At 46.8% G+C, this 12050-nt stretch overlaps 1 protein-coding gene across 2 annotated transcripts in view; it reads right to left on the minus strand.

Moving 5' to 3' along the window:
- The window catches only part of LOC140719373 (guanylate-binding protein 1-like), a 31632-nt gene extending 20530 nt beyond the window's left edge, over positions 1 to 11102 (minus strand). Inside the window, exons 1-3 of one of the 2 annotated variants that reach the window (XM_073033972.1) lie at positions 10993 to 11102; positions 764 to 975; positions 129 to 256 (exon numbers count right to left, since the gene is read on the minus strand). In XM_073033972.1, coding sequence (XP_072890073.1) covers positions 129 to 256; positions 764 to 975; positions 10993 to 11009 — 357 coding nt within the window. In that variant the 5' untranslated portion in view covers positions 11010 to 11102. The remainder of the gene's footprint in view (positions 1 to 128; positions 257 to 763; positions 976 to 10992) is intronic. The other variant, XM_073033973.1, reaches the window with a different exon arrangement.
- Positions 11103 to 12050: the final 948 nt, after the last annotated feature.

The raw sequence follows: 12050 nt of genomic DNA on the forward strand, positions 1-12050 counted from the left end.
TAAAAAAATAATAATAATAATAATAATAATAATAATAATAATAATAATAATAATAATAATAATAAAAGATTTGAAAAGAAAGAAACCACTGTTCTGAGGAGGGGGATAGTTGAGAGGGAGGGTCTGACCTTCTCAGCATCTCCAAGACCTTCAGTGTCCAACAACAGGAGGGCCTCATTGGGTCTCTCAGGGAGGGATCGACACCACATCCAGATTCCTTTGGTGTGAGTCTGGAGGGTTGAATCCACTGTGAATCCTGCAGAGGGAGAGAGACAGAGAGGTAAACTTTGCAAGAACATAAGTGGATCTGTGATCTTCCATAGCCCAAAGACGTGCAGATTGTGAGTATCCTATCCCTCGTTTGTGAGTGAGGGATAGAGTTTGAGAGGAATTGTTGGGAACATGGGAAGAATAAAATTTGATTGTTGTAGAATTTGTGAAAAAGGACAATTGATGGTCAATGCAGAGTCAGTGTTATAGCAAGTAACTCTGGTCGCTATTAATGAGACCAGTGTGTTCTCTGCATTCAAGATATGAGGCAAGCATGCAGTTTAAGTTCCTCAGATTTCTCTAGATCAGTTGTCCAAAACAGTGATGAGAACACCAATGTGACACCAGCAGATGTCTCCAGTACATTTCCCACTGTTGACAGCTTGGCAATGCAAGTGTGTTCTGTGTCCCTGGTCTCAGGATAATTTCTGCAAGACAGATAGTAAACAGAGGTGAAAGGTTACAGGTGGAAGTTTACAGCCACTGCCCTTACCCTTCTTGTCTCCCGCGAGACAGTTCATGAGGTAGGACTTCCCTGTACGAGCAGCACCAACCATAACCACAACAACCATTGGAACCTCGATGGACTGGAGGACCTGTAGAGCCTCTGGGTTCAGCTGCAGCTTCCTGTCTATGTTATAAACCAGTGGCATGGGTTTCCCCAACTTCTGTTTGTTGTCATCTGACTGTCCATTTGAGAAATAGCTACAAGGTCAGAGCAAGAGAATCACACACAGATTGAATAAGAGTAAATGTTAATCTATTGTATATACCAGCCCCCAATACCATGTATTGTATCCCAGCCTCCACATCGTTGCTGGGGATTTGTTAATTTATATATACTCCCTCTGAACACCTGGAATAGATTAAGACCTATAATTCACTCTTGGGAATCTGTTATTCAACATATTAAGTCCCCAAATCCCTGCATTAAATTCAAGCCTCTAAAGCAGTCCCAGTGATCTGTTTAATACAGAAAGCTCCAAACCCCTGGATTAGGTCTCAGCCTGTAGCTCACTCCTGGGAGTCTACTGCTGTACAATATAACACCCCAAAGAACCCTTCTGTTACACACTCCAAGGGATCTGTTGTGATATTGTCATGGTCCTGACTGAACAGCGGCAGGCCTCCAAGATCCAGCGCTCCAATTCCCTGGAGTATGGTTATCTGCCACTGTCCCTCAGACACTCAGACTGCCAATTATTGCTGGCCACATTCCTTCATGGAAAGTCTGTACTAAAAAGCCTCATGCTGAGCACTCAGTGCTCAATCATAGGAGTTCCATTTGTAGTACTACTGTTTATGATTTTGCCTTTGGATTTTGTTTGTATCATCTTGTTTATGTTGAGTTTGAAATAATTCTGGACCTTACTCTGCACTTGGGTTAACCACCAACCACATGTCTCATGTAACAGCATGATTGAGACATCATGAACTCAGCAGACTACGAATGTCTGCAAACCACATTGGCCTACCAGGGAGCAACTGTAGGGAGACCTGACAACATGCTTTGGGAAATCCTCACCACTCTCTAGAAACTCTCATACTCCAGTAGGCAGGATCCAATTTCGGTCGGAGTGACTGCCAATTCCAGGAATATTCATGCTAGAGACTCTGTCAATAATCGTCTATCCCCCATCAGGAAGGTCTCAGAGCCCCCTGCTTGTCTCTTGACAAAAGAACCATCCAATTCTCCTCCACCATCTCCCTCCTCTGTCTGACAGAACTGGTCCTCACCCTGAAATTATTTCCTTCAGCTTCTCCAGTTTGCAGTTCCTGATGTTTACAGTACTCCATCTGACCACACTAATGCTTTGTACAAATGTAGTGTAATGATCCAGTTCAAACTTAGTGCACTAACTGATGAAAGCCAGTATGCTAAAAACTTTTGATTTGCTAAGTATGCTCGCAGGAAGATAATCTCAGGGTTGTATGTGGTGACATGTATATACTCTGATAATGCATTTACTTTGAATTTTGAACTCCCACTTTCTCTGAACCCAAGGGGTAGCTATGGGCATTCATATGGGCTCAAGCTATGTGTGCCTCTTTACCATCTATGTAGAACAGTTTATGTTTGAAACCTTGCCCATTTTACTCCCCAACTCTTCCTCCGCTACTTTGATGACTGTGTTGGTGCTGCTTAGTGCACCCATGCTGAACTCAGCAATTATATCTATTTTGCTTCTAACTTCCACACTGCACATAAATTCACTTGGTCCATCTCTGACACCTCCCTCCACTTTCTTGATCTCAATGTCTCCATCTCTGAAGAGAAAGTCGACCGATATCTTTAATAAACCTATGCATTTTCAACCATAATTTTCTGGAGCGGTGGAGGCTGGGAGGAGATCTGACAGAGGTTTACAAAATTATGAGAGGCATATATAAAATAGATAGGGAGTAGACATGTTTGAAAAAGGGGGCATATGTTGAAGGTGAGAAGGGGTAGGTTCAAAGGATATGTGGGGTGTAGGTTTGTTACTGAGTGTGGTGGATGCAAATACATTTGAGGTTTTTAAGAGAGATTTAGATAAGCACGTGGATGGAAGGAAGATGGAGGGATATAGACATGGTGTAGGTAGGAGGGATTAGTGTTTGGGTATTTTTGATTTGCTTTCTAGCTGGTTCAGCACAACATTGTCAGCTGAAGAGCCTGTTTCGGTGCAGTACTGTTCTATGTTCTATACTCGTTTTAAAAATGCCTCTTTTAAAAATAGTATTCCCTTTTCTCAGTTTCTTTTCCTCTGCCTCATCAGTTCCCAGGATGTGGTTTTCCATTCCGGGACATCAGAGATGTCCTCGTCCTTTTAAATTTGGAGTTTCCTTCCCTTTATCATTGATGCTGCCCTCACCCATATCTCCACTTCTCTTTCATCCAAGCTCACCCCATTTTCCCACTGCCCTAATAGTGACAGATTTCCCCTTGTCCTTGCATACCACCCCATCAGCCAGAGTATCCAACACATTATCCACCGCAACCTCTGCTAACTTCAAAGGGATCCTACCACTAAACTATCTTTATCTTCTCCCCTTCAATTTCTGCAGGGATCACACCCTCTGTGATTCACTTGTCTATTCCTCCCTCCCCAGCAATCTCCCTCAATGCATTTTGTTTCCCTGCAAGTGGCCCAAGTGCTACACATGCCCAAACACCTCTGCCCTCACTTCTGTCTGTGGTGGCCAGTGCTATCATGTTTGCTGTTGTGTGCTGGGGCAGCAGGCTGAGGGTAGCAGACACCAACAGAATCAATAAACTCATTCGTAAAGCCAGTGATGTTGTGGGGGTGGAACTGGACTCTCTGACGGTGCTGTCCGAAAAGAGGATGCTGTGTCTCCCATCCATTCCATAATGTATTGGTTAGGCACAGGAGTACGTTCAGCCAGAGACTCATTCCACCGAGATGTAACACTGAGCGTCCATAGGAAGTCACTTCTGCCTGTGGCCATCAAACTTTACAACTCCTCCCTCGGAGTGTCAGACACCCTAAGCCAATAGGCTGGTCCTGGACTTATTTCCACTTGGCATAATTTACCTATTATTATTTAATTATTTATGGTTTTATATTGCTATATTTCTACACTATTCTTGGTTGGTGCGGCTGTAACGAAACCCAACTTCCCTTGGGATCAATAAAGTATGTCTGTCTGTCTGTCATTCAGGGCCATAAACAGTCCTTCCAGGTGAGACAACACTTCATCTGCGAATCTGTTGAGTTCGTAAATTGTGTCCTCTGCTCCCGGAGTGGACTCCTCTCTGCTGGTGAGACCCATTGTAAATATGAGGATGACTTCATTGAGCACCTCTACACCATACGCCAGATGTGGTACTTTCTGGCGGCCAAACATTTAAATTCCAATTCCCATTCCCGTTCTGACAAACCCATCCAGGATGTGCTCTTGTGCCAAGATGAGGCCACCCTCAGGGTGGAGGAGCAAATACTTTCTTTCATCTGGGTATTCTCCATCCTGATGGCATGAATATTGATTGCTTTCTTTGAGCCTATTATTGGGATTCCACAAACTATTTTGTCTTTGACTAGTGAGTCTCTCAAGTTTCCAAAGTCACAGGACTAACTCAGTGTGTGAAGCCCAGCTAAGTATTGGTCAAAGCTAATATTTTCTTTCTTTTCATAGGAGAAGAACATGTATCTCTCAAACATAACTTTTTCACTTGGGACAAAATTCTCCCCAAATTTTGTCATCAGAGTGTCCGATTTAAAGTTTGCCTCATCAACTTGAAAGCTGTTGTAGGTGTCCAAAATACCTTTACCAATTATATGTAGAAAGATAGATGCTTTCAATTTTTCCTCTTCCCCTCTGACTCTACTCGCCCCTAAATATATACTGAATTGCTGTTTGAAGCGTTTCCTGTTATAGAGTCATAGAGAGGTACTGCACAGAGCAGACCCTCCTAGTCCATGCAGAAGACATTTAAATTGCCTACTCCTATCAACCTAACTGGGATTATTGCCCTCCATCTCCTTACTATCAACGTACAAATCCAAACTTCTCTTAATCTTTGAAATCAAGCTTGCATGTACCCCTTGGTCAGGTAGTTCATTCCACACTCTCACAACCCTCTGAGTGTAGAAGCTTCCCCTTATGTTCCCCTGAAAGCTTACCTTTCACCCTTAAACCATGTCCTCTAGTTGTTGTCCCACCCAACCTCAGTGGAAAAAGCCTTGCAGATTTTGCAAACCTTTTTCAAATCTTCTCTCTGTTTTCTTTGTCTATCTTCTATCTGTACAGTCCTAAATTATTTAATTGTAATGCCCTGGTTAAGATTTCTACTGCTGTGCTATGAGGTATTTTTATTTAAATAATTTTCTGCAAAATCACTGTGTCCGTTTAATAATAGTGTTTTAGCTTTGGTGCGTGAGTAAAGTAATACACCTGACGTCTCCAGAAATGAGCTCCATTGTTTATGTGCACATTGCACTGGATGAACTGTAATCAGCCCAGTTAATTTTCTTTTCCTTTTCTATAAGTTTGTATTCGAGACCCAGTGAGAGGGTTACATTTGTAGGGGTCTTCAGGCATTCAGATGCTGTGTGAATGCTTGAATACTGTATAAGGATTCATTAAGTGGTTTATCTGTGTGCTAAGCTAGTGTTTAAACTGGTGTTTGTGGAAAGTGAGGTACATCTTAATTAAAGTACTTTATTATGGTTGCTGCAGGGCTTAATGTTTGGTGCAATTCAAAGAACATATCCTCAAGCAATGCTTTTGTTGTGTGCAGGGTCGATATTCAAATTCCCAATGAACTGCTACTTAGAGTGCTGTGTTCTGTAAAAGTAGGGAAAGTTACACTGATTGAATGGTATTTTTACCAATCTGCTGGTATGGACGTCGTTAGTCCAGACTTGTCATGGTCCGGTCCGTGAAATCTGTATTCCAGTTCAGATCCGGTCCATTTCGTCCGTATTCCAGGTCTTCTGTTTTTTCCCTTGTTCCGTTGGGTGCCTTAATTGAGGCACCTGATTTGCAATTTGGACTGGCACATAAATACCTCTGCAAACCAGGGATTCCCCACTGGACTGTTTTATCTCTCTCCCCTCCCTTCTGAATCGCTGGCAATTACTTCAGCAGTGTATCTTGACAGTTACTTCGGCACTAACCTTCATCTGTTACCGTTGCCTGCAACCTTGCCTGTGTCCTCGCCTGTATCACCATCAAGTTCAACCACTTGAGTGAGACCAGAGCCTTGCCACGCCAAGATAAGGAACTATCTATCATTCAGTTTGGAACTGTCTCTTTGTGTCCCTGCGTTTAGCGTCCGTGTCAAAGAAGAGTCCCGGCCCTACGTCCTGACCCCAAGGAGGGTTCCTGACTCTGTGTGGAGCCCCGGTCCTAAGTCCTGTTCTGAAGAAGGGGTCCTGGCTCTGTGTTCCGTGTACAAGTCCAGGCCCTATGTCCTGTTTCCAAGGAAGGGTCCCGGCTCTGTGTTCCTGTGCTCAAGTCCAAGGCTGTGTTCCAAGACCTAGTCCAGGAATCGTGTTTCAGCCCTGTCCAAGTCAGAGCTTCGTGTCCTTATCCAGTCCGTGTTCTTCACCCAGCCCAGGAGTTCCTCGCCCAGACCGGTGCTGGAGATTCCTCGTTCTGTGCTGGAGTACCTCATCCAGTCCAAGCCACATCCAAGAACCTTGTCCAGTCCAAGCCAAGGCTTTGTATTCCCAGTACTATCTTGTGTCTAGTCTGATCCTAGTCCTGAGTCCTCGCCTGCATCTGGGTTCCGCGCCCGAGTCAAGACCCATGTTCTGGATCCCTGTCCAGTCTCTGGCTCGGAGTCCTAGTCCAGGCTCCTAGTTACGAGTTTCTTGTCCAGGTCCCGCTTTCCTAGTTTGAGTCCTAGCCCAGGCCCGGTGTCCTTGTCTCGTTCAGGGCCCGTGTCCATGTCCAGCGTCGTTTCCACTCGACCTCTCTTGCTTTCTGGATAATCTTAGTACTGTTCCCAGTACTTCAGTGTCTGTGTCTTGCATTTGAGTCTGCTCCCAGTGCCCTCCCTTGCAACAAGATTACCAGTGACGTGATTGAAGTCGCACTGCCCAATGGGGTAGAGACGGGGCCATGGTCAGTTCACATCTCTGGAGAGGCGGGGGAATGTGGCTGATGGTGAAGATTTTAAAGTCAAGTTGTTCTCATTTCTGTGAAGTGAGGGAAAGGAGTTGTCTGATGTGAGAAGTTCTCATTGGCTGAAAATGTTTTCTGGAGTTAAGCCTACAACTGATGGGGAAGACAAATATGAGGCTTTGGCTGCACTGCTTGTATCACAAAAGGGGTATTCATCTGTCAGAGAAATTGTTAGAGGGTGTACGAAGTTGTGAAGGGAGTGCTGTCACGTGACATGATTGCTGCATGTATTTGAATGACCCACAAGATGCACCCTCCTCCATGTTTTACCGGGTTACTAAGAGAAGTTAGAGAGGGGGAAACACGACTGAGAAATGGAACATTTCCAAAAGCTGAGTAATGTCTTCAGAGCACAGCAAGCCAGGCAGCATCTATGAGGAGAAGCACTGTCGACGTTTCGGGCCGAGTCTCTTCGTCAGGACTAACTGAAACGAAAGATAGTAAGAGATTTGAAATCTCTTACTATCTTTCCTTTCAGTTAGTCCTGACGAAAGGTCTCAGCCCAAAACGTCGACAGTGCTTCTCCTCATAGATGCTGCCTGGCCTACTGTGTTCCACCAGCATTTTGTGTGTGTTGTTTGAATTTCCAGCATCTGCAGATTTCCTCATGTAATGTCTTCAGAGGTAGCTTTTGAGGCTAAAGTGACCCCTGATGCCACAGACAGATTTTGAGGAATTAGGTGAAAACCATTCAAGCTGATCTGACTGGATAATGTTTCAGCTAAACATGACACCTATGTTGAGAACCACAACCCACCTATAGGACCTGCAATGCTGCTGAAAAGGGTGTTTTGGCAATAGAGCGACCAATACTTTCTACTGCAACTGTTGTCAGGAACGGGGGCCGGATGGACCCAAATGCAGGACGCAGACACTGAAGTACGAGGGGGAGGACAGGATGGGGATGCCATGGCATTTAAGGGTAGAGCTGGGGTTCAGGTAGATAGAGTGTCAGGCAGGCTCCCGGAGTTCGGGGCAGGCAGGTCCCACAGTTCAGGGCAGGCAGGTCCCTTATGGCAGGCCGGCAGGCAGATTCCTCATGGCAGGCCACAGGGATCCCGGGCAGGGCCACCTCCCAGGCAGGAACACAGAAGCCTGGGCCAGTTGCGGACACCTGGGCAGGTGCGGGGCACAGTCCATGGGAATCAAAGGGAGGCAAGGGTAGGAGTCCCTACGACAGGCCGCATGGATCCCGGGCAGGGCCGCCTCCCAGGCAGAAAACACAGAGGCCTGGGCCAGTCGCAGACACCTGGGCAGGTGCAGGGCACAACCCTTGGGGAGCAATAGGTGGAAGGGGTAGGACCTGCCCGACGGAAACAACGGGTAGGAGGGGGCAGAACCCCGCTGGACAGCAGCAGTCCGGCCGGACCTGCCCGACGGAAACAACGGGTAGGAGGGAGCAGAACCCCGCCGGGCAGCAGCAGTCCGGCCGGACCTGCCCGACGGAAACAACGGGTAAGAGGGGGCAGAACCCCCGCCGGGCAGCAGCAGTCCGGCTGGACCTGCCCGACGGAAACAACGGGTAGGAGGGGGCAGAACCCCGCCGGGCAGCAGCAGTCCGGCCGGACCTGCCCAACGGAAGCAACGGGTAGGAGAGGGCAGAACCCCCGCCGGGCAGCGGCAGTCCGGCTGGACCCGCCCAATGGAGGCAACGGGTAGGATGCTGGGTCCAGGGTGAACAGCAGTACTACCGTGATACACCGGTAAATTGGGAAAGGCAACCGACAGCGTGGCAGCGCAAGCAAGGAGAATAAGGCGGAACCGCGGGACCAGCGCACAGGAGAGAAGCAGGGGAACAAGACCAACCGGATAGAGCATATACAGAACAGTCCAGCAACCAGGGTAGAACAGGATACAGAACAAAACGACCACCCGCCTGGTCCCAGTCCCAAGGCCCCTTATAAACACCTGTAGCTCAATGAGTTACAGGTGTGGCTCCTTGAGCCATCACGGGTGATGGGAGGGGCAACTGCAGGACCCGGAGTCCGGAGCACTCGGACCGGATCGAGACCCGGAACGCGGATTCCGGATGGACCGGACCCTCACGACCGTAGAAAAGATAGATATTTCACGCGAGACTATGTGGGACAGGAAAATCTTTGGAAAGTAAGTCAGCGTTCAATCAAACAGAGGAGAAGAAGCAATATGGTGAGACCTAGTAAAAGATTGGCCTAACATTTCGGTGAGAACACGTTCCAATCAGTGTATTAAAGGCAAAACGCTATTCCTGAAGGATTCTGGAACCAATCTCTGATGCATCCATACTGATTGAAGGTGTCGATGCTGGAGCCATACTTGATACATGTTCTCAAGGTTTTATTTCAGCACTTTTCTGCAAAAGCAGAGTGTCCTGTTAGTAATAGTATTTTTTGTTTTAGCTAAAGATAAAGAGCCATGTTGTCCAACTTAGGAATGTTGTGTCAGCCAGTCAGGTATGCCTTTGTACGTGTTGTAACTTTCTCCCCAGTGGAAGATGCGGGACAGCTGGATAAGGTCAAATGGCTCTCCACTTCCTCTCTCCCTCGATGACCAAATTGCTGAGGGCTCTGGCCAAAGAACGGGCTGTGAATCCCCTACATCCAACCTCCACTGGGAAACACCTGGCTCTCCACCCAGCCTGCTGACAGTTGCTGACCAGTCCCGCATAGTTGGAGAGCTCCCTTTCAAAGGCCTCTTCCTAGCGATCTTCCCATGGGACTGTCAGCTCCAGCGGCACCACCTGCTTGGTAGACTCAGACACAAGGACAATGTCTGGTCGCAGGGTGGTGGCTGCGATATGGTTGGGGGACTTCAGCTGCGTTTGAGGTTCACCAACAGCTGCCAGTCCCTTGCAGAGGTCAGGATACCTGCAGATGTTATTTTGGTGGGTATTGGCTGCTCCCCAGCTCTGACAAAGGGAATGGCCTGCTTGGAGGGTCGGGACCGCTTCGCCCACTCCACTCCTGCACTGATGACTTCAGCGATGGTCTTGAGGACCTGATCATGCCTTCATCGGTACCGTCTCTCATCAAGTGACTTTGTGCAGCCGCTGAGGATGTGCTCCAAGGTTCCTCCCTTGGAGCACAGTGGGCACGCAGATTACTCTTTTTTGCCCCATCTGTTCAGGTTTGATGGGCTTGGAATCATATCGTACACTGCCTGGATGAGAAATTGGATGCAGTGTGGCTCGGCTTTCCAAAGCTCAGCCCATGTCACTTTCCTCTCAACCACATTCTCTCATCTTGTCCAAACTCCCTGTTGCTTTATTCCCACCGCCTTGCAGGTTTTCGTCTCCTCCACTGCTGCTCTTACCTCCTCCTGAACTAGATGGCGCCTTTCCTTCCCTCTGATGGTGTCCATTTAAAAGTTGGAAATGATCCTAGCCCAGCTCGGCATCATATGACCACTCCCACCAGCCTCCTGTGACGTAGCCTTGCCTCTGCTTCCTGAACAGCTTCCCCTGCCCTTCACTTCCTGCCAGTCCTCACTTGGATCCCTGCTCTAGGCACCTTCGGATCACCTGAGTCCCTATACTGTACCGCTCCTGTACTGTACTATACCATCGGAATTCAGAATGATGAAGAAGCAAAAATGTTTTTCAAAAATATCGGCTTTGGTGCTGTGTGGTTTCACTGTGATACGAAGTTTCCTGGTCTTTGGAAAAGAGCCTAACTGCTCTCCATTGTATTTCCATCCTCCTACCTTGTTGAAAGTGAGTTAGTTCAGTGCAGTGAACCGCATACTCTCACAAAACAAAAAACAGAAACCGCTTGGACATTGTTAGGCGTGGGGATTTAAAGCTTTGTTGTCACAGCTTGAACCAGATATTTCAAATTTTACTAAAAACCATGAAGCTCAAGGATCATATTGATATTGATGTTGCTGTACCGCGCATAGTTTCTGTGTAATCTCGGTTTAAAGATTTAAAAAAAATTAAAGCAGAATAATTTTTCTCATGCTGTCATATGGAAAACATGTCTTTACATTATTGGGGCCCGGAAAGAGGGACGTTGGCAAGTATGAAAGTGCTTTAGAGCGGAGATGGGCTAATAAAGGTTAGGAAACATTGACTGAGATTATCCGTCAGAAAATTTTTCATGCTTCTCTCACCTGAGTACCCGCAACATCGAAACAACTCGCTCTCTTGCCGGCAGCTTCTCTCCGTCGGAACCTAAAATCGAAAGTCAGTCGAAAGGGGAATTTACTGCTGAAATTCTCTCTCCCGAAACTTCCGTGTTGTGCTGCTATTCGTGTTGGCATACTGTGTGCACTGATTGGTTGAGTGTGAGAGTGTAAGAAAGAGTTTGGTTGTAGCGTTCATTTGTTCCGTTTTCGTTTGTTCAGTTTTAAATTTTGAACGCAGCTACTTTTATAAATTGTGTTTCGTCGCCTTACATGTGTCGCAAAGGATACCCCCTATAATTAATATATACTATAATTATATAGTATATAATTATACTATATATAATTATATAGTAGGGAAGTTGTTGTAAGCCTAACATGGCGGCACGAAGAATCTCTTCGCGGTATAGTTTTCTGGCGGAGAATGCTAATCGATCAGGGGACGCATATCTAGAAGGTCCAAGCACACACTAATCGTTCGGCATTATCTGGTACCCAGGAAACAAAGTAGTAGTATAAACAGTAGTTTACTTTTAAGAATTAAAACAAATACACCACTAATCTTCAGTAGTTCTTCCCTCCCCCACCCCCGGAGGTATAATAATGTAGACTCTGCAATGTCAGTCTTGCCTTGTGTTTGGACTCGCGGACAGTTGCTCCCTGAGGTATTGATATGCTAGAAATGCCAGCTAATCCGATACCTCGGGAACAAGGTTTGTTTGAAAGTGAGAAGGGGGTTGCTGCCCTGCGATGTTGTAGAGAATTGGCAGATGTCCTGTAGGGAGGTAGTGTGCACCGCAAGAGAACCACGGGTTGAGACTGCAGACCAGAAAGAGAGGTAGGTGACCGTGGGAAGGAAGCGCAGGGTATAAAGTGCACACTGTCCGGGGGCATCATCTCTAGACTTGGAAGTGTTCAACCATTTAGAACATCTAGCAATGCGGGGCAACGAACATGAAATCTCTGAGATGGTAGGCAGAACAGAGGAGCCCAACAGGCTCCTAATCGTAAACCAAAACCTCGTAAATAGATCGTGGTGATAGCAG

This window comes from Hemitrygon akajei, chromosome 31 (assembly GCF_048418815.1).
Source record: "Hemitrygon akajei chromosome 31, sHemAka1.3, whole genome shotgun sequence".
Classification (NCBI taxonomy): domain Eukaryota; kingdom Metazoa; phylum Chordata; class Chondrichthyes; order Myliobatiformes; family Dasyatidae; genus Hemitrygon; species Hemitrygon akajei.